A 23,191-nucleotide genomic window follows, 5' to 3' on the forward strand; every position below is an offset into this window, starting at 1 on the left:
ATCAACACCCGAGGTTGCCCCTTGACCCCCATACGCATGCTGTGGTACGTGTGTGCCCCACTCTCAATCCCAGAAACCTGGTGGAGTGGAGGTGTGTCACATGAAGAAATCTGTAGGTGATCACCTAACGGTTTTGTAGCAGGTTTTGAGAAAATGGGTCAGCTCATAGGAAACTCGAGTTTCTTCTCTAACGTGAACAGAGACATGTTCCTATAGTAAGCTTGAGACGATGCCATTAGCAGACTTTCCCAAATGTCGTTTGAGAACAAATAGTACCAGAGACTAAAAAAGTAAGCACACGCGCTGTTTATCATTTCTTCTCAACAGATACGGCCAAATGGACCACTTTCTCTGTAACCAAATGGGATGGTTTCCATTCTCAACATGTACAGGTAAAGCGATCACTTATCTTTATGGACTCCCTCATAGTCAAATAACCTCAACACAAAGTCCATGCTACTGAGTCCTAAGAGCTAGAAAGAGCAAGGCCTCTCCCGATGCCTCTTGAGTCAAAGGGAAGGATGGTTCTAGAAAATTTGGGCTCCATCTGCTGCATACATTTTAATTTTCTCCTGAAGTCTATGCCGAGAGCAGTGGGCACAGGACCATCGTTGGACAAGGAACCTTCCAGATGACAGATCTTTGGATGTTTCAGTCGACTTCTTCATGTGATATCCCAAGTATTTTTTCCTAGAGGAGGAAGGGAAAGAAAAGCCTTAAAATTCTAAGTTTGATTCACTGCTGAAGTGAAAACACAGGCTGGGAGACTGGACTGGAGTAGGGGAAGTTGTGGAAGGGTGGCTGGCATCCTTGGGGTGCCTGCAGGGAGACCAAGAGAGAAAGCTTCCTGTTACCCATCCAGGGCTAACAGGCTGACCCCTGAAATGTACAAAGATTTGAGACCCCTTTTAAGATCCCCAAAAGGAAGGAAGGGTTGACGCCGATGGAGGCCGCAGTGACTGTGTGAACACACTCCTCACTCAGCAAGGACGAAGCTTGCTTAGTTTGTGCTGTGATTTGAGATGAAGGGTCTCTCCTACAGACTCTTGTGCTGAACACTTAATCCCAGCTGGTGACCTTCTTTGGGAAGGTTGTGGAACTTTAAAGGGGTGGAACATTGCTAGAGGAAGTGGATCACTGAAGGTGGACCCTGACGTTTGATACGCTGGCCCTTCTTCCTGTCTGCTGTCTGCTTCCTGTTCACCCAAGATGTGAGGTGAGGAGTCCCACACTCCCACATCATGGAGCTGCCTTCCGTTCCATGACTACCACCCTTTCAAACTGTGCGGCAAGATAATCCAGCCTCCCTTAGGTCACTTTCTCCCAGCACTGAGAAAAGTAATTAATGCAACAGGGCTTGGAGATGGAGTTGACCCTCCTTCTGTGCCTGACCCTGTCACTATTGAGCAAGTATTGGCTCAGCATGCTTGATGTATGTAAAGTAATGGGAGCTATGAGACAACAGGAGGCACATACGTACCGGCCCAGGCTAACTGTAGCTGCACCAGAATGGTGAGCTGCAAGCTCAGGAAACCTTCAGTATGGAGACAAGAGCCCAGAGCTTCCTTCCTCCCTCTCCCTCCTGAATTCTCCTCCTTTCTCTCCTCCTTCCTCCTCCTCTTCCTTCTTTCATTATGAGACAGGGTCTCACTCTGTAGCCTAGGCTAGCCTCGATCTCACAGCTATCCTCCTGTCTCAGCCTCCTGAAAGCTAGGATTATGTGCGTATCCCCAGGTCTAGCTCAAACTTCCCTAGGTGGCATCAATTCGTGTTTGTTCCATGTCTCTTAGCTTCCAAGTGCTTTCCTGGCCCTTTGGCAAACTCAGTTCTCTCACTTCATTTCCTCTGCTTTCTCCTGACTGACACTCTCCAGATTAAACCCAGCAAAGGCCAAGACTTAAGATGAGGGTTTATCACAACCAGGGTAGGAAAATTTGGACGGAGAGTACAGCGGCTGGGGCTGCAGATGTCATGTGTGGGCAGACTGTGTGGCGTGCACAAAGCCTTTGGGTTTGATCCCCAGAACAGGAGTAAATAAGGAAGGAAGTACCTAAATCCCAGCACATAGGAGGTAGAGGCAGGAAGTTCAGGAAATCAAGGACAGCCTGAGCTGCATGAGACTCTGACTCAAAAACAAAAGCAAAAATACATATAAATAAGAAAGGAAAAAACAGGTACTGGGAGGGACACCTGACTATGTAGCATGTTTGTGTTACCATGTTGAGGCCCTGGAGTCAACCCCGAGGGACACAACACACACAGACACACGTGCATATATACACACACAGAGATACACACAGAGATACACACAGAGATACACATACATGGACACACAGATACACACACACACACACACACACACAATTGCATCAGTTTCTAATCTCAGAAACCTTCCTCCAAATTCCTCCTGAAGAACTGTCTACTTCCTCTGACTGAACCTGCTTCTCTCTCGAGCCAGCAGCCAAGTTGCATAAAATGTTTGCATTTGCTTTTTCTTCTTCTTTTATCTGATTACTGGAATTAGAGCTGCTTTCTTTTTAATATTTACTGAAATAGAATTTTACCACAAAATTCTTCCTGCTAAAGTGCATAGCTTAGTGGCTTTAGTTTTCAACCCTTACCCTGAACCCTAGGACCCCTTTGTCACTCCAAAAAGAAAGTCTGTCCCTACCAGTGGTCAGCCCTAGTCCCTCACCAAACTCCTTTCTGCCTCCATAAATTTGCTTATTTTGGACACTTTATAAATAAAACCATTTAACAAGAGGTTATTCTTGTCTGGCTTCTTAGCATAATGTCTTTTTCAATATTACTTTTATTTTTCAATCACATATATGCACGTGTGTCTGTGAGTGTGGGCACATATGTGTGAGTGTCCACGGAGGCCAGAGGAGGGCACTGGAACCCTGGTTTCTGGAGTTAGAGGCAGTCATGATGCTGGGAATTGAACTTGGATCCTCTGAAAGGGCAGCAAATGTTCTTAACCACTGAGCCGTCTCTCCAGCCTTGCATAACGTTTTCTAAGGTTCACATATGTCAGTGTTTTTTTTTTTGTTGTTGTTGTTTTTATGGTTCTGTCATATTCCATCGTGTGGTCTGTGCTTCATTTTGCTAATCCTTGTTCATTAGTTGACGGATGCTGCAGTTCATCCTGGTTCACGGAAATCATGAACACCGAACCCAGCCATGAATATTTATGGACATGCTTCGGGTGAAAATGGTTTCCATTTTTGAGGGGTAGAGATGGTAGCTCTATTTTATCTCTATTTGTTTGTTTGTTTATTTTGTGGTGCTGGGGATCAAACCCATTGCCTTCACTGTGGCTCAGTATACACCCTACCACTGGGCTATACACACCCTGCTCCTGACATTTGTGAGCACTGCCAGATTGTTCTCCAAGAGCTGCATGGTTCCATAATTCAACCAGCAATGTAAAGAAGGAGGTTCCAGCTCCCAGCCTCACAGTCTTTGCCATAAGCATCCCACTGGGTAGAGTTCTTCAGCTTTTTGACTTACCCCACCATTGAAATGGGCATGCCCAGTGTCTTTTCTTTATATAGCCCCCTCAGAGAAACAGTGTACAAATCTATCGCCCATTAAAAAAATTAAATCTCTTGTCTTTTTATTGTGGAATTGTAAGAGTTCATTACATCTTCTGGACAGAAATCATTTAATTGAATATATGACTGGGAAAAAGTTTCCCCACTCTGCCTCCCAGTCCACAGCTTATGTTCTTTATCAGTTCGTTTGATTTGAGTTTCGCTCTTTCCTTCCTTCCTTCCTTCCTTCCTTCCTTCCTTCCTTCCTTCCTTCCTTCCTTCCTTCTCTCCCTCTTTCTCTTTCTCTTTATTCCAATTTCTTATTTTCCTCTCCATTCCCTGTCTTTGTTTCCGCCATTCCTCTCTTCCTCTCACCCCGTCTCCCCCCACACTGGGGATTGAACCCAGGGTCTATACATGCCAAGCACACACTGTACTAAGCTACATCTCTGGCCTTTCCTTTTCTCACCCCTCGCCCCCTCACAGTGGTCAGGAAAGGAGGGCAGCAGAGGAACTTCATGGGATCTTGAGAGAAAGAAGGAGGAACGGAGATGCGGTTGAGAGCTCTTGCCTCCTCTCAGAATGGTTAGCACACTCCTGCTAACTGTTAATTCTCCTGCACCCACACCAGAAAGGAGCAGAGGCTGAGCTAAGTGCGAGGCCACCTAGGACAGTGGCAGGCTTTTCAGCTCTGTGGGGAATGCATGCCACACTTTCTTGTGAGACCCAGGAGACCAGCCTGTGAGAAAGACCCAGGGACACTCTGGCCGTACTTAGAGTTGACTCAAGTGTCCTGCCGGCCCTGGAATGTTCTTATGGTAGTGAGAGAGCACCCGTCCTCCCAAGACTAACCTTGACCAGTCAGGAAAGTTCAAAGTTGGCCTGATGTCAATTTTAAACAATTTGAGGGATGGGGAGTCTCAGAGAACAGAGATCAAAGCTGGAGGAAGGGCTGGGACACAGAGGGGAGGCAGCTGATGTGATTAATTCACCTCACCAAAAATAGATTCAAGTTCAATTGCCTGTTTTTCAGCTTGTGTCCCAATGTCCCAGTTGAGGTCTAAGCAGCAATGACAGAATGAGCCTGAATCCCTGTGTGAAGATCAGCCTACATCCTGTTGGCATCAAGGAGAGAGAGCAAGTGTCCCTGCCCTCGTCTAACCGGCAGCATTCTGTTGCTGCAGAATTTGTGGAAGAAGAAATGGCATCCACTGAAACATTTGTCTCACCAGCTCCTCGTTTCCTGCTTCCTCTGACCCTTTGTCCCCCTCCCCCGACATACCCTCTGGGAGTTCAGTAAATATTTGTGGATGAAGATGACCATTGCTAAAAATATGTTCCAATTGGTGGGACTTGTCTCTTGCCACTTGAGTACCCTAAATCCATGAGAACTGATTCCCAGATGCCTTCCCTCTGTCTTAATAAAGTTTTATCTCCCATCCCTTATCAGAGAAGATGTGTGTGTGTGTGTTTTCTATGTGTGTGTTAATGTGGTGTGTGTGTACACATGCATGCATGACTGTGTGTGCTGTATGCCTGTGGGGGGTGTGCACACACAAGTGTATGTGTGGTATGTATGTGTGTGTGCATGTGGTATGTATATGTGTGTGAGTGGGTATGTGTTTGGTATGTATGGTGTGTATGTGTGTGGTATGTGAGGGCGTGTGCAGTGTGTGTGTGTGTGTGTGCACGCGCGTGCGCATGCAGGCACATGTGTGTGTGCCTGTGGGGGCGTGTGAGTGTTATGTGTGAGTGTGTGTGTGTTTGTGTGTGTGTAAGGTCTCACTATGTAGTTCAGGTTTGTCCCAAACTCACAGGCTCCCTTCCTGGGCCTCCTAAGTGCAGACATGTGCACCACAGCACTCCGCGACCACAGCACTCTGTTGAGAGGATTCGCTTTTCTTAACGGGGTACACTTACCCATCCACCATTCTGCTGCACCCAGGGGGAGAAGTACTCTTTTAGGTACTTGGTGCCAAAGCCCAGCATCCTATTCATTGGGTGGTTGTCGATGGCTGTGAGCTTGGCGATGGCGTCTATTGCGAGGGCAGCTTTAAAGCCTTGTGCTTTGACTTCTGATTCTCCTCTGGTGTCTACATCCCTCAGGAACAGGTCTGTGATAGTCTTGAACACTGAGTAGGACAGCCCATCCTGGAAGCTACTCATCAAAGCCTTGTCTTTCTTCATCTGTGTATGAGAGGAAAAGCCATTAGGAGGCACATGGAAGGCCACTCCTGTAATTAGAAGCACCAGTAAGAAGCCCCTGGAATGTGACATCAGTCATGACACAGAATCCTACAGAGTCAAGGGGAGCCCGGTGCCTGCTCTATCGGACCCTGGACTGCAGTGTCATGACATGGCATCCTACAGAGTCAAGGGGAGCCCGGTACCTGCTCTATGGATTCCTTTTATTGGTACAAATAAGGACAAAACTAAAAATCTTATCTCAGGTACTTCCCAAACACCAAGGATGGAAAGGAGTCATGGGTGACTAGACCCGGGTGCTTACCCATGGGCCCACAATCTAGTGGGGAAGGCTAATAGTGTTCTGTGCTTTTCAAGAGGCAGGGTTATGGATGAGATCTGAACCCTAGTGATGTCTTAGGGTGTTCACTCTGCCCTACCCTCTCACCAGCAGTGGAATCTTGGGGACACTACCCATTTTTCACATCTATTTATTTCATCTGTAAACTAGCATAATGACAGTACAAGCGTTGGACATGGAGGAGTTCTGGGGACACAATGGGGACAGGGAAGACTCCCCACATGTATTTGCTTCTTAAATAACAAAAGAGAGAGGGAGGCAGGGCTGGTGAAATGGTTCAGGGGGAACTTGCTGCCAAGCCTACATTTGACTCCCAGCATCCTTGGTGGAGAGAGAACACAGGCTCCTGCCCGTCCCTGACCTTGGTGGTATTCCATGGCACATGCACATGGACATCCTACTCCTGCTCACATGCAATAAATAAATACGTGTAGAAATATCCACAGATTCCTTTTCCATTATTCTAACCAAGTGATTTCACTTCCCACCTCTTCCTCGAAGCTGAATCTCTGTGGACTTGCTGCTTGAGCTCTGTATGCACCATGCTATAAACTTCCTGTTTGTCCTGAGGCCACTCTGCCCCTGCCAGTGTTTCCAAAGCGCACACAATCCACTCTCTTCTCATTAGCCCAATATCCCTGGTTTTCACTCTGCACCTTCCCTAGGCCTTTCATCCCTTTTTGTCATGATCTTCTGGGCACCATTTCCTTCTGCTTTTCCCTTCCGCAGAAGCCCACACACATCCTCCCTGGACCCGACTTTCTCTCAGCAAGTCCTGACCACAGAAGAACAATCTACAAATCAGATCCCAATTGACAGACCCCAGAGATAGGTGACAGACTATGAGCACAAAGAAAATGCCTTCTAACTCCAGTATCGGCTTGTTCTTCAATGTCACGCAAGGACAGTCATCTCACTTTGTAATGAGAAGGGTGGGGTCTCCGCTGCTCCACTATGGGTTCTTGGGTTCCTACACTTCACGAGCCTGCCTCTCTGGGTGAATGGCGAAGACAGATTTAAGCAGCCGCAGTCCAGCAACTGTATGGGGCATTTCAGAGAGGATTCCAGCCTTTGAGTAACTATCAGACGCAAGCCAGGCTGCTGGGCAATTGCAACTATCCAGACTCCCCTGAGGTTCAGTTAGATGAGAAGGAGGTTGGTAAACCTATGCAGCAAATTTTCATTTTTCCGACGTCTTTTCTTACAATAACACAGTTGCATTTCTAGTTTCCAGAAATTCCAAGGAGGCTCCAGAAGATTTACTTCTGTTTTCCAAAGTGATTCATTTTTGAGATGCTGCCAGCGTGAAGAGGCAGACTCCAAGGGAAATAAAATTTAGGACTAAGTGGAAGCCAGGACTCTGGTGAGGACAAGGGTCAGAGCCTGGTGCACAATTCCATTGTCCTGCCCTAGTGCGTGGGCGCAGACAGGAACCACATTCGCTCACGGGACTCCATACCTCTCTTCCCAGCTGGTCCCCTGAGTATTTCAGCAGCTCGACAATTTTGTTTATTACTTGATCCTCTCCGTCTGTTGGGGGAGAGGGAAATTCCAGTTATTTCTTTCAAGACAGGCACAAAAATAAAAAACGTGTCCCTCCAGTGGCAATGTCTGTGGCTAGGCTATGGATGGAGAAAGGAGCAAGCGTTCAAATCCTCAGCTGATAAATCTCACCATTCAAGACTTCTCCAGGCCCATCCTTGTCTTTTTGCTCAGTGCCTCCTTCCCTTCCCGACTCTCACTGGGAAACTTGCGGCTTATTTACTGTACGAACACTGGTGAAGACATCAGTTCCACTATACATAATCCTGTCCATGAAGAGACTTAGGAGACGGTTCCCTCTTACTTTTTTTTAATTTTTATTTATTTTGCCACTAAGCAATACCTACATAGAGCCTACTCATACTATACTTGCTGGGGGTCAAAGCTGGAGCCTCATGGTTTCTAGGCATAATGCTCCACCACTGAGCCACACAGCCACTCCTTTTTCTTGTTTTCTGATATTTCTCAGCAGATGGTATGTTTGTTAAATATAAATTCCCTGTCTGTATGTGTATGTGTGTGTGTGTGTGTGTGTGTGTGTGTGTGTGTGTGTAAGCCCATGTGCACATGGGAATCAAGTGTCAACACTGGATGTCTTCCTTGATCAGTTTTTGAGACAGGAACACTTGTTGAACTCGAGCTCAGCTGAACTGACTGCCAGACAACCCCAGAAATTCCCTTTTCTGTGCCCTCCTTGAGCCCATCATGCAGGCACATGCCACTGTGCACAGCTCCGTATGGGAGCTGGGGATCTGAACTCAGGCTCTGAGCACAGAGAACCCCTTACCAGCTGAGCCAGCTTCCCAGCCCCATAAATCCCACGTCTGATCATATTTCTACCTTTGTCAGAAGCATGGGGCCAAATTTACAGCCCAAATGTGAAGTGACATTTTCCTGGCCCGCATTTGGGGACCAATCTCATTCTTAAGCCTTTTTTTATTTTCCTATGTATTTTTATTTTTACATTTTTAAAAACTTGGTTGATTTTTATGTGATTAAAGTTTATACTGTGTATTCCATGTCTCGACAATAAGGTGGGGTACATGGGAACGAAATGAACAAATTCCTGAGTTCTCCAGGATGGAATGGCAGTTGGACAAAGCAAGGCTTTCGTTGGCCTGGGCCAGGATGGCTTTTCTCACAACTCGCTACTTAGTAAACATAACGGAGAAAACGATCACCACTGCAGAACAGAATCCAAACAGAGAAATGTCAGTTACCGAGGGAATCGAGTTTCTGACTTACAGCCCAGCCTCCGAAGCGATGTGGGACCCACATGTTTATCTTGGCTAGCAGCAAGGGAGGCCAGAGAATTAATAGAGCAAAGCCCAGGAAGGTGTAGGAAGGAGGGGAGCGGGAAGAGTGGATAACCTGGGACTCACAATGCCTGGGAGCAAACAGGCATAAATCTCCACAGCCCTGGGCACAGTCTCTGCTTCCATCTCTCCTGGAAAGATGCTGTGCTGGAGTCCTGGATTCCTCCCGCATGCAGGGGAGGGGAGGGGAGGGAGCGCCTTGGCTTTAGCTTGTCTGAGGATATCACTTTCCACCTCCCAGGCACACTTGGGAGGGCCACAAAGCCCTAGCGCTTTCTTTCTGGCATGCATGGACGGCTCCTTGCTCAGAGCCCTGTGGCAGTGTTTAGTTTCAGATGTGCAGCAGACGGTGGATAAAGCCCCAGCCCTGTTTCGGGATCTGAGACACAAAATGCCTTTGTGGGCTTTTGTGTTGTCCTTCCCGATGCTACAGGCTCAGGGGCCACTTGGTCATCATCCTTATACTGTCTACTAGAGGTTGGGGATAGAGAGGAAGGTCAATGATGAAGGAAGGCAAAACCTTCTCCCTTCTGTTCTCTTTTGGCCCAGGGTTTCCATACAGCTTCTAGAATCCTGCAGTGGTCCCAGCTACTGCTATTGTGTGGCAGTGACTGAGCTAATCTGGTCCCTAATTCTCACTTTTTCAACACCTCCTGAGCCAGACTAGTGGTGCTAGATCAAATAGGAATCATTCCCCACAGGCTCATGTTTTGAATGCTGGTCCTTAACGGTTGGTACTGTTTGGGAGGTGTGGAGATTTTAGGAGGCAGCGTCTAACAGGAAGCAGTAGGGCAGTGAGCGCAGACCTGTGAAGGTATATTATGACTGGCCTCGTTTTCTTTGCTTCCTGGTTGACTGCAGAATGAACAACTGCCCCCTGCTGTACCCTGCCTAAATGCATGTGGTTAAGCAACCACAGATGGAACCTTCTGAAATCGTAAACCAAAATAAATATTTTCTCCAATCAATTGCTTCTGGTAGGCAGTTTTCTCACGATGGCAAGAAAAATAACTACCGCACTGCATGTCTGACAGCCTGGGTGTTTCCCACAAGGCCTGGGTTGGGTGACGTTCTGACTCTACGCACAGCCGTTATAACATGATTCGACCTGACATCTCCTCCTCTCCCTCCACAGGAGACGTTTCTTCTGACTTAGCAGTGAGCTGATGTGTTGGTTCCACAGGCTCATGGCATCTCCGTGCCATGGGCTGATGCCTTCAACTAGAGCTCACGGTCTCCAGGATGTTGCTGCAAAGTGGGCCGAGATTCCAAGTGCACAGAGACCTGAGCTGCCCATACACTTGTATCCGGCACAGGCTCAACCCAACACATGCAACAAGGAAGGCTTACCTTTCTTTGAATCGCTCGCTCTGGACTGAGCACCTTCAAATTGAAAGTGCAGGCGCTCTGGGGCACTCTCTTTGAACTTGAAGCTGCTTCCCTGGTTGAAGTAATCTTCTGGTGGCGGCCAGGAGTACACGATTTCAGCCACGCGGTTAGCGATACAAGCAACTTTGGGGTCTACAGCTGAAAGAAGAAAGAGCAGCTCAGAGGGTATCCCCAGAACTGGGGCTGCTGTGTGGACTGTCCCATTGCTTGGGATGAAGAGGTCAGCCTAGCATGAGAGAACTATGCCCAGGAGTTTGTGTTTGAGGTGGGGCATTCTTCAGAAGGGACTAGCAGTTCCCCAATGGGGCTGGGATGAGGGGGAAGTATACAGCTACACTTCCACACCCCCATCTCTTCCCCTTGCCAGAGAGCACCAAGGGGATGGCTCACTACTTGACAGGATGCTCATGCTGCTTTTATTTTTATTCTCTTAGATTTATGTTGGGGGACACCCTTTACACCTCAGAGAGGTAGCCTCTCAGGGCACAGGAGAGTGTTCAATAACTTGATACTCCTTGCTCTTATGACCACAAATTTCAAGTTATGCTTATAGGTAAACAAGGTTGCATAGACGCAGCCAGATGTGGTGGTCCACAACTGTAACCTCAGCACTTAAGATGCCAGGGCTCGGGCTGGAGAGATGGCTCAGAGGTTAAGAGCACTGACTGTTCTTCCAGAGGTCCTGAGTTCAATTCCCAGCAACCACATGGTGGCTCACAGCCATCTTTAATGAGATCTGGTGCCCTCTTCTGGCATGCAAGCATACATGGAAGGAATGTTGTATACATAATAAATAAATAAAATATTAAAAAAAAAAAAGATGCCAGGGCTGCAGGCTCATGGGCTCCAGTCCAGCCTGGGCTACAAAGTCAGACTCGATCTCAGAACAAGTGCATTCTTTGTGACTTTGTGACTTTGTCACTCGGGGCCGGGTGGTTGACACTGCGTAGACTCCCTGACTGTTACTGCTAATCAGAGACGAATCAGCTTGTGTCTGCTTGAGGGAAGCATGATGGACCGGGTAGGACGCGGTTGACTTGTTGGGCAGTAAGCTTGTCACTGGTTTTCCACAAGGTGGCTGTGTTTGGTACCGAATGAAGCAGCTAAGACAAATCACACTGTGCTTGGGGAAGACTGTTCATTCATGAGACTCAATGATGGGGAATAGGTCAAGCGGTTGGGGTCAGTCTAGGCTACAGAGCGAGGTCCTGTCTCAAATAAGTAAATAAATACGCAAGTATATACATAGAGTGAGCCGAATAATCTATAAAGCCACCTGTGTCTTTCTCTTTTCTTCCTGCTTAGGTTGGTGATGCAATGTCTAAACATGCATAAAACTATGTTCTCTGGTATGTACATAGTATTATATGGGCTATTCAGCCTCATATACAGTTTGGCCGATAAGCCCACTCCCCGTTTTAGCTTTATCTTTTGTTCTTAATCTCACCCGAAAGCTGGTTTTTGTTTGTTTGTTTTTTCACTTATTCCCCTTTAAGAGGGGAGAGAGTAATATGAGCAGTTTCTTTAGACAATGTAGGGGGAGAGCCAAGTGATACTTCTGCTGTGTCATTTCCTCCAGGAAATAGGGATGAAGATGACAGAAACTTCCTGTCTCCCTGTGCAGACCACACTGACCCACAAAGTCAAGGTCCCTGGGGCCCTCAGGCTCCCAGCGCTGATAGCTGCTGCCTGTGTTGGGAAGGACGGGGCAGGAGAGGAAGACAATGAACAGCCCTTCTCTCTTGGCACGGCTGCAGCCTCAGCCACCCTGGCTTTTAGGGAGTAGATGCTTCAGTTGGCTCAGAAAGTTAAACAGAGCTGGGATGAGAGTTGGTCTCTGTGTGGTCCAGGCTGTTGTCTCCTCCAGCAGTCCCCCGCCAGAAATTCTCGCTGCCCCTTGAGTTTGGCACATCTTCTGGGCCCTGGGTCTTCAAGGCTTAGATCAAGTTCCCTTGGTCACAGAGTGGTATGAGCCTTCCTCAACGCAGAACCTACTCCAAAACCTTAGGAGGCTAACAACACTTTAAAACTGAGCCGTTACTGCCATCTGTTGACTGATTATGGACAGGCCTGGCAGGAAGGGGTCCTGCGGAGGTGGGAGTGGGTAGGAAGATGGGCCGTGTGTCTGCTGAAGTCTGTGGTGGAGGTAAACCCTCAGTGATAGTGTCTTGTTCAAAACAATTGATTTTTTTTCTAACAAGGGAAAACTTTATCAGTTTTTTTAAAAATCATTTTTATTTTTATTTTATATGCATTGGTGTATTGGTGTATCAGGTGCCTTGGAACTGGAATTACAGACAGCTGCGAGCTGCCATGTGCGTGCTGGGAATTGAACTCCAGTCTTCTGGCAGAGGAGTCAGGGCTCTTAACCATGGAGCCATTTCTCCAGCCCCTTTATCCATTTTTTTAAGGGTGGTTCACATTTTTTTTTATTTTTAGAAAGCCTTTCTTTTAAAAAAGATTTAATTTATGTATTTTCTGTATATTAGTGTTTTGTCTGCATGTACATCTGCACTCCAGAAGAGGGCATCAGATCCTATGGGACTATATAACTTCTGTGAGCCACCACATGGGTACTAGAAATTGAACTTAGGATCTCTGGAAGAGCAGCCAGTGCTCTTAACCTTTGAGCCACCTCTCCAGCCTGGTGGTTTACATTTTGAAAAGTATTTTGTTTTTATTTTTCAAGACAGTGTTGCAGTAAGCTGGCTTCCAATTTGCTATATAGCCCAGGATGGCCTGGAACTGGCCATTCTTTCCCTCCTGAGACCTGATGACAAAGGTATGAGCACCACGCCCAACTGAAAAGCTGTTTGCTTCTGTCTATTTGCCTGCTCTCCCTCCCTTTCTCCCTCCCTCCCTCCCCTTCTTCCCTCCTTCCTTCTTCATCCTTGTTCTTCCTTTCAGGCCCCTTTCCACTTCCTCTCTCTTATCTCTCTTCTCTCTCTTCCCCTTCTTGTCCCTTCTCTTTCTCCCTCTTTCATTTGGTTTTGTTTGTTTTCTGAGACAGGGTCCCATGTAGCCCAGGCTGGCCTCCAACTCACTATATAGCCCAGGCTGGCCATGAACTTCTGAAACTCCTGCCTCCATTTCCTGAATGCTGGAATCACTGACTCTTCTACTTGATCTTTCCATCAACCATAAGTAGGGAAGGGTGTGATCTCCCTGATATACAGGTGTGAGCTACCCAATATACGGGTGTGAACACAGTTCCCAGGTGTGACCTACCCGATATACAGGTGTGAACACAATTCCCAGGTGTGATCTACCCGATATACAGGTGTGAGCACAGTTCCCAGGTGTGATGTACCTGATATACAGGTGTGAACACAGTTCCCAGGGTCTCCCAGGGTCAACTGGCCTAACAGAAGGTGCCTGGCTAAGGTGCCTCCCTTTGTGCTCCCCTCTTAAAGCCAGCATATTTATGATCATGGATCCAGAAAACCTCTGCAAGCCACCATTCACTCCCACTCAGCATGCACATGGAAGGAGATGGGTGTGAGAGAGCCCTCCACGAGCCTACCTTCACTCTCCAGGCGCTGCTCCACACTGGAAAGAGACCTGGTCCAGTGCTGGCTGTGGAAGCCGCTCTGATGCTCTACTGCGAAGGGGCTATGAACACCTTGAGTACGGACCTCCTTTGGGGAGCTCGGTGGGCCTTCCTCCTTCTCCGCTGCTCTGAAGAATGTTCTCCAAGAAGACTTCTTCTTGCCAAGGCTTATGTGCTTTTCACTGGAGGGGGAGCCTCTGCAAGGCGCTGACACCCCCTGTGTCCATGAATCAGTTGACCAAGTCAAAAGTGCTTTCTGGGACAAACTTCTTGCTCTGGAGAGCTTGGGTGAGAAGACAGCTGAGGGGCTTTTGAAGACATGGTGTCTGGCATAGAAGGCCAGGATTTTGGACTCGATGCTGTTTGGGTCGTCATCCTCCAGGGGGATATCTTCCAGGTCGCACTCACTGGGGCTGCACATGGCAGGTCTGGAATGACAAAGGGCACATGGTGTTTGTTCTCTGTGTGGAGGAGTTTACCTTGCAGGTTCAGAGAAAGCATGGAGAAGAACCAAAAAAACATCCTTTGGTTCTGATCCCACACTGGTAAGACAACCAGGAGTAACCAAGGTCAGAAAAGCCACCACGTTACTGGGAAGGAAGAGTCAGAGCACAGATAGCTCCAGGTAACAGTGGAATAAGAGCTCTAATAAGGTGAAGTCAGATGGGTATGTGGAGGCAGGGACAGGACAGCTTCAACTGGAGGAGCAAGTGAAGGCAATGGAAAGACAGAAGGGTTGGACTCGGGATGTGTACATATACAACTTTGAAACCGTGTGGGCAGAGAACAGACTCTTGGGTGCATGCTTGAAGGTTGCTGACAATGGTATAACACAAGCATCTGATGGCCAGGGCTTGTACCATGTAACCCAGGCTGGCCCCAAGCTCACTAAGTAAGAATCATTCAGAGAAAATAAGTAAACAGGCAGCTATGGCCAGACTTTGGTGGCCTTAGACCACCAGGCTGAGGGGGGTCTCTGCTTCTTCTATGGATCCTTTCAAAGGAGCTCAAGGCTGTGGGGGGAGGGGGAAAAGATTATTTTTATGGGAGGGGGACAACTCGGGAGGTAGAAATAAATTATGTGCAGAAATAAATTCTGCCTCTGTTTGTGTGGTCTGTTTCCTGTGATTGGCTCTCTAGTTACGCTGTCACCGGGTAAGAGCTCCTGTATTTATTTATTTTACAAAACTGAAAGATACCAGTGGACGTAGTGGAGAGCTTGCCCGTGTTCAGGTGGGAGAGGACATGATTGCATACATGATTTAGACAGAACGCCCCAAGCCTGGAAATGGGTGGGGTGGCTTGATCATCCTGATTTCCCCCCAGGTAACAGAGAGAACGACCTCTGCTCCATTTCACTCACTGAGGCTGTCGTAGAGTTACCCCTCTGGGTTCCGCTAAAATACCTTTGCCTTGGCTTCCCTGTACACTAAGAACTACGTTTCCCTTTTCATCCCAGCTGCCAGAAAGACTGATCCTTCCACTTCCCATCTCATTCAAAGTTCAGCCATGGGTGCATCATTGAACAGCTCATGCTTCATGTCTGGTGGTCTATAGTTCAAATTTTGCCCACACCAATGACGAGTTTTGAGCCCTAGGGAAGACTGCATTATGTCTCTGCTCCTGAACTCTCTGTAGACAGACCAGAAATTATTACAGCCATTGGGGAGTGGGTACTGTGAATGTAGAAGACAGTGCATGGGACGTCTTGTCTCAAAGGTGATAGCAATGGGGCTGCTGAGATGGCTCAGTAAGTCAAGTGCTTGATGCACAAGCCTCACATCCTTAGCTTGATCCCAGAACCCACATGGTGGGGAGAGAACTGACTCCATACGGTGGTCCTCTGACCTCCACTTATGCCCTGTGGCATGTGTAGCACACACACATTATACACATCCAACAATAATAAATAATATATGTATAACTATAAACATATGGATGTATGCAGGTCTATAAAGTGGTAGCTAAGCCAAGCATGGTGGCTTGGGCTCAACACTCAGGATTATGAGACAAAAGGATTATAAATGCCGCTACTATTTTATCTTCTACCGTCACGTGCACATCAAACAAGGACAAGGACATGGTTTGAAAACATGACATTATGGAAACAGTGTGTACTGGTAAAAGCTGAGGGTTACCACATCACTTGGTGATATAATCTCAAGGGATGATCCTTCTCTCTTGTCTTAGGCCATTGCTGACCAAAACATCATTGTGTGGTGCAGGACCACGTAACTTTCTTTGCCTCTGTCATTGGTGGGGCTCTTGGCTGTGTTTCCTTCTCTCACTGGTCCTGTTGGGTTTTTACCCTGAAAGCTGAAGATGCTGTGATCATAAACAAATAATAGTGATCTTAATGGAATCTGCTGGCATGTCCCGTCATTTCTTTCCTCCAGGTCCAATCGACAAAGGAATGTGATAGTATTGCAGACGGGACGTGGTACAGACGGGAGAGCACCTGCAGACAGGGACCGAAGACGCAGGACATGATACATGCAGGGAGAGCACCTGCAGACAGGGACTGGAGAGGCAGGAGGTGATAGACAGATTGAACTCCATTGTGGGGCTCATAATCATGATCTGACAGCTTCAAATTCACATCATTGGGCAACTCAGTCTCTTCCTTTGGTCCTTGTTTTCCAAGTAGACCAAGGATCAAGGGTCAAGGACACAGCTCAGTGACAATATGCTTGCTTAACACGTACAAAGCCCTGCATTCTCAGCGCGGTAAGAAAACAACAAACAAGTAAACCAACCTCCTCTTGTCAAGACTGAGAATGTTCTCGCACTCCTCTGCCTTGGCTTTGATGTTTGAAGGAGGAACAGGGCTCCAGTACCTCCCCAGGCAGTGCTTCCTGTTCCTGAGGTGGTATCCCTGCTTTATTTAGAAGAGGCACCACTGGCTCCTCTGAGGAGCAGCTTTATGGCCAGGCCCAGACCCTAGCTAGGCAAGTTCAGTGGAACGCAGCTGGGAACTGCAGGATGGGGGCCAAAAGTCAGGTGAAGATTGAGGAGAAGTGGATTTCCCAGGGGAGCTATGGGCAGACTTGGAAAACCCAACACTGGCTAAACACCTCCTTCCATGTCCACAAAGCAGCCTCTGGTAATTGGGTGTGATCAAGCACTCAGGGAGAGCAGCACACAAGGGGACCCTAGCCAGCATCCTTCCTCCCCTTCTGTTCTTCACATTCAGGGTGAATTCCTATGCGTTGGCATTCTGTCTTTCCTTAACTGCTCCAATTACACACTCAGGATGCCTGAGGTCTAGGGCTCTTCAGGAGCCGCATGGCTGTCTGGAGGACACGATTCTTGCCGCTCCCTCATTGCTGTTTCTTCTCTGCCTATAAAGCCAGTCTGTCCAGTCTTTCCCACACAGGCCTTCCCACAGGTCGCTAGCTCCTCCCACTCACCCAGCCCTTCTCTACTCCCCCTACCACATCAGATCCTCTGTTCTCTTTACCATTGCGTCTCACTTGGACCCACAGGGAGATCTTCTCCTCTCCTGGTTACCCCCCAACCCAGGTTCCACCCAGTAGCCGAAAGATCTCTGAAGACCGTACATTTTAGAGCCTGCCACCCACCATGGCTTAGTCACAAAAGCACTCTACAAGCCTAACTACATGAGTTTGATTCCCCAGACCCCACATGGGAATCCCGGAGTGGCATTCATCCGTATGGGGTGACAAAATGAGAGAGAGATTGGAGAGTCACCTGAAACGTGGCGGTCTTGGCTAGGGTTACCATTGCTGGGGTGAGACACCCTAACCAAAGCAAAGTGAGGAGGAAAGGGTTCATTCAGCTCACGCTTCCACATCACAGCTCATCATCAAAGGAAGTCAGGGCAGGAACTCAAACTGGGCAGGAACCTGGAGGCAGGAGCTGATGCAGAGGCCGTGGAAGAGCGCGGCTTCCGGGCGTCCTCCTCAGGGCTGTCAGCCTGCTTTCTCATAGACTCCAGGACCACCAGCCCAGGGGATGGCACCTCCCACAGTGGGCTGTGCTCTCCCTCATCCATCATTCATTAAGAAAATGCCCTACAGCTTGCCTACAGCCCAATCTTGTGGAGGCGTTTTCTTAATTGAAGCTCCCTCCTCTTTGATGACTCTAGTTTGTGTGAAGTTGACATAAAAAACGAGCCCAGAATAGGCATCATGGAAGAAACTATATGAGGCGTGCATCAAAACAAGGTGAAAGGGGAGAACTCCCCAAGGTCGTTTTCTGACCTCCACACTTGCACTGAAGAGGCTTGTCTATCCCAGTCCCACCTCCAGAGGATGACTTAAAACCTGAATCATATCAATATCATATCCTGGACTCAATGGCTGATTGCCCATCTCTAAAGCTAAAATGAGCATTCTGTGCCGCTATTTGTGATTAACAAAAAACCCAACCCAACAACTATTATGTGATGGAAAAAAAAATCAGATCTTACAGAGATGGCTCGGCTCTTAAAAGCACTTACTGCTTTTGCAGAGGACCTGGGTTTAGGGTCTAGCACTCACATGCTGGTTCCCAACCATCTGCAATTCTAGTTCCAGGGGATCTGATGCCCTCTAGTGGCCCCACTGGCTCCTGTTTATATGTGGTGCACATAAACTCATACGCTTACAACATACACAAAAGAAAATATATAAGAAGATTTTAATCTAAGTCTCTAGCTCCAACACCAGTTTCACAGGGAGTATAGGAGACTGAAGCCCAATGTTCACAAGGAAGTAATGATCTAAATTCAGAATGTGGTCAGTGCTGCAAGGTAAACACAGATGAATTTGTGGCACAAGCCTATGATCCCACCTACCCAGGAGGATGAGGCAAGAGAATTGCAAACTTGAGGCCAAGCAGAGCTACATAGAAAGACTCTGTTTCATAAAAGAATGAGGCAATGAGCTATTTTTCTTACTGTATGGAGCTCATACACACACAAACATTTCAGACTAAAAAACACTTAAACGCATCCCTCAGATGCAATGAGTGTCCCTTAGGTCTAGACTCAAGCCCATTTATCTTACAAAGATGCCACTGATGGGAGACCATGGGGGCAGTCTGACTATGAGGGGCGCTTCTCACAGCATCGAGCCGTATCTCTATGAGTTTGTGCTGTGCCCACAAATATGACAAGAACATTTACAGTGTAAGAATATGACAGCTAATCTCCACGGTCACCTGACTGGATTGAGAATCATCCGTGTCTGTGAGGGCCTTCCTAGAGAGGTTTAACTGAGGGAGACCGTTTTTTGTTATGTAGGAGGGTCATCTGTCTATCTGTTGTTTCATTGGCTAATTAATAAAGAAAACTGCTTGGCCTGATAGGTCAGAACATAGGTAGGCGGAGTAGACAGAACAGAATGCTGGGAGGAAGAAGGCAGTGAGGCAGTCGCCATGATTTTTTGACTCAAGATGGATGTAGGCTAGAATCTTTCGGGTAAGCCACCATGTCGTGGTGCTACACAGATTATTAGAAATGGGTTAATCAAGATGTGAGAGTTAGACAATAAGAGGCTGGAACTAATGGGCCAAGCAGTGTTTAAATGAATACAATTTGTGTAATGTTATTTCGGGTGTAAAAGTTAGTCATGCGGGAGCCAGGCAGGAACGCAGCCTGCTGCTCCTTCTACAGTTTTGAATGTGGGTGGCACTATCCCATGAGCTGGGGTCCCAGACAAAGGAGAAAGGGAAGAAGAGAGAGTGCTGACACCAGCAGTCACCTCTCTCTGCTTCCTGACAAGAGACGCCTTGTGACCAGCCAACGGAAGCTCCTGCCAGCATGGCTACAGCCACTCTCCCTGCCAGGCCTTCCCTAAGTGTGAACCCAAATAATCCCTCCCTTGCTTATGTTGTTTCTGTCAAGTATCTTGTCCCAGCAACAAGAAGAGTGACCGATAGATACGAAGGATGGAGCTTTGCCTAGCGTTCCCAGCACCTAGAATAGTTTCCAACAGTGTGCAGGTACTCAACAAGCATGAAGAGTGAATGAATGAATGAATGAATGAATGAATGAATGAACGAACAAAAAGACTGACAGATTAAACACGAGGCAGCTGGCGGAATATGAATTTGGGCAGTTTGTTTGATAAATCACAAATAAATGTTGCTATAACTATGCCCGCAAATATTACAAATGGAACTAAAATGCAACTTGCTTATCTGAAGTTCAAATGCAACTGGGCGTCTTGCATTTGCTAAATCTGACAACACCATGAATAAAAGACGCTGCTGAGAAGCCTCAGACCTAATGGATAAAGCACTGGGATTGAAACCAAGGCAAGCGAAAGAGTCAGCCTGGAAGCATGAACACAGTGGGGTCTTCAGTCACAGTGGGCGAGCCTGCTCTGGTGAGACTGAGCCCAGACTTCTCGGGGGAGGGTTTTGGAGGCTCCCTTTTCAATTAGGCAGTTTGGATCAGGTGTAGGTTGGGCAGCCAGTTAATCCCATTCTGAGACAGCGTGTGTGTATATATGAACAAAATACCCTGCATAAATACGTGACATTCTCAAAGAATAGACAAAATGAAGGATTTTAACATTTGAAAGATACAGGTTTTTCTCCACACCGAACCTTAAGGAAGAGCTATTATAAAGCTGAAAACTTAGTCTTAGCTTAAAGCAGTGAGAAAATTTTTCATGTTTGATGATATCAGTTCTCAGTGATCCCCTCCCAGTGACCTTTCTACTTAATGAAAGGCATCCCAACTTCTTCAGAGGCCTTATGCTAATTTGGGGATTGAGGGACACACCCTGTTTCTTACCCTGCAGCTATAGCTTTTTCCTGCTCACAGCCCACACTCTCAAAGGCAAATACAGCAGCTTCGTGGGCCTCTTTTCCCTCCCTGAGGGTGTCCTTGAGAGCATCCTCTGTTAGAGCTCTTTTGGGAGCACCTGACTGCAGCCCTCCCTCCATCCCCCGGGCCCTGCAGAGTGGTGGTCACACTGAGAAGTTTTCCAGCCCATAGACTCTAGTCTGGGTTGGGGCAGATGAGATTTCACTTCCCTCCCGAGGCAGGTGGGTGAGCGCTCAGAGGAAGTAGCAGGGAAATTTCACTGTTCCTTGAGAGGCCTCCACAGCCTCGTGCCTGGCTTCAGCTGCAGCTGGAGCCTCGCTTGGTTTGCCTCACCTCTGCTTGGCTTGGGAGGTGAGAACCAGGGAGAACCCACAGGCCTGAGTGTGACTCTGTACTAACACACTGCTCTCAGGGAGGTCCCTAGACTCAGCCACAGACTCCATTGTGCCTCATCACCCTGAGCTGCACCTTCAGCATCCTGGGTCCCTTTGCTGGGTGGACTTTGTTCCTTCCTGCCTTTCTCCAGACCCCTGTGTGTCTCCGTCTTTCTGGCCTCTCTGTCATCTCCAGGGATAAGACATAGTTTTCAGTTCTGAAGGCAAGATGAAGAATGAGAGGAAATGTTATAATTTCTTACGACAGAAGCTAAGCACAGGATGAAAGCCCTGACTGGAACAGTAGGGCAGAGAACTCGGGGAGAAGAAAGGTTTCCTTGGGACGTCTGCTGGGACTAGACTGAGCATGCAAGTTCCTGCAGAGTGCTCATGTCTCCAGGGTCAGTGGCCGGGGGTCCCATCCTGTACCCCAAAACCCTGCTCCCAGGTGGATTCACCATCTCTACAGGCTCTGACCTGCTATCACACCATTGCACACCATGTTATAGTTACGTCGAAAGAGGAGAGTAAGTTAAAAAGACCACAGTCATGAACTCTTCACCATCCAAACCCCTCTGTAGAAAAAGAAATAAAAACAGAATCCTTCAGCTGGGTGTGGTGGCTCACACGTCAGTCCCAGCACTGTGGAGGCAGAGGCAGGCAGATCTCTGAGTTTGAGGCCAGCCTGGTCTACATAGAAAGTTTCAGGATAAGCAAGAGACCCTGTCTCAAAAAAATTAAAAAATTATATATATATATATATATATATATATATATATATATAGAGAGAGAGAGAGAGAGAGAGAGAGAGAGAGAGAGAGAGAGAGAGAGAGAGAGCCTTCGTAATCTATCCTGCCTTTTTTTGGAAACCCCAGTCAACTAACTAACTTGGAATGAAAAGCTTTGCATTCCAAGGCTAACAGAAGAACATTCGTGACAGGGGCCCATAGTTCTGAATTAGATGGCCTCTTTTGGCCAATGCAACCTGGCTATGAGCACCAGAGGGAGTAGAGACAGAAACTGGTGTCCTGTGCTGTAGTTACCTGGTCTGCTGGCTGTCAGCCGGGTTCCTCTGGCTTCAGGTCAGGTGTCAGGTCGCTATTTGTACACCTGTGTCTCTCTCTGAACGCGCAATGACAGGAAACCTTTTTCTCCTGGCTTCTCACGACACAGCTCAGTGGCTGGGAGCTCCCTGGGACAGGATCCTCTGGTTTGGGACTAAGCCTGAGGAAAGGAAGCCACTTCCTCATTAAGCTCCGCCCCCAGCTCTTTAACTGAAGAAGAGGCTGCCCTTTGCTCAAGTAATTTGACTCGAAAAGCACTGAGATAGCCTTTACTAATCACTTTCGCAGCCCTGGGGAACAAATAGGTGGACCTGGCTTGATGGTTTTTCTGCTTTGCATTTTATCAGTTAGTCCGAGTTGGCTGGCGGGCTAATCTGCTGCAGGCACACATTGAACCTTTCAAAGGACAGCCAGTGTTTCTATGTTTCTATTTCTTGTAAGCGATGCACTGTTACACAGGAACCTTTTTATACTAGCATCTGCAATATGTTGCCAACTGTCCTTTCATGGCCTTTCTCTTGAGCACCCCCCCCAGCCCCCTTTGTTCCTCTGGGTAGTTTTACTTCTACTTTCCTGTCACACATACATCATCATGGTTGAAAGTAATCCACTGTGTAGACAGGCTACATTTCTTCTGTTGTTGCGTGCCTAGGCTGGTTGCGTCACTACCGACTGTGAGCAATGCCATACAAATCAATGGGCAAGTGACTGGCATGTGTTGACCGAGTCCTTTGGGCGAGCCAGGAGCAACACAGCTGAGTCCCCTGGTTTGTCTAGTTTAGCTTTCTGAGGAACCACCATGCTGACTCCCATAATGGCTGATTTAACTAGTCTACCATTCCTATGAACAAGGCACGAGAATTCCCTTTGTCCACACACTAGCCAGCATTTGTTAGTTGTTTTCTTTAAAAAAAAAAAATGGGGAGGGGGATTCTGGTTATTTTTTTTTTTACATGGATGCTATCTGTTTTCTTAATGATTGTCTTTCTGGCTAGAGTAAGACAGAAATTAGTTTAGTTTGTATTTCGCTGATGGCTGGCCAGTCAGGTTAAGCTTTTTTTCATATCTTTACTGGTCATTTTTATTTACTCTTTTGA

General features: G+C 47.5%; 1 protein-coding gene across 1 annotated transcript; it reads right to left on the minus strand.

The window, feature by feature from the left end:
• Positions 1-291: 291 nt before the first annotated feature.
• Positions 292-22,223, minus strand: Bcl2l14 (BCL2 like 14). Its single transcript, XM_038320140.1, has 6 exons — positions 22,074-22,223; positions 13,852-14,306; positions 10,290-10,466; positions 7,541-7,611; positions 5,457-5,723; positions 292-690 (listed from the first exon to the last, which is right to left on the minus strand). The coding sequence occupies exons 2-6, from the start codon at positions 14,297-14,299 to the stop codon at positions 652-654; spliced, it is 1,002 nt and encodes a 333-aa protein (XP_038176068.1). The 5' UTR covers positions 14,300-14,306; positions 22,074-22,223; the 3' UTR covers positions 292-651.
• Positions 22,224-23,191: the final 968 nt, after the last annotated feature.

Source organism: Arvicola amphibius, chromosome 2 (genome assembly GCF_903992535.2).
Source record: "Arvicola amphibius chromosome 2, mArvAmp1.2, whole genome shotgun sequence".
Classification (NCBI taxonomy): domain Eukaryota; kingdom Metazoa; phylum Chordata; class Mammalia; order Rodentia; family Cricetidae; genus Arvicola; species Arvicola amphibius.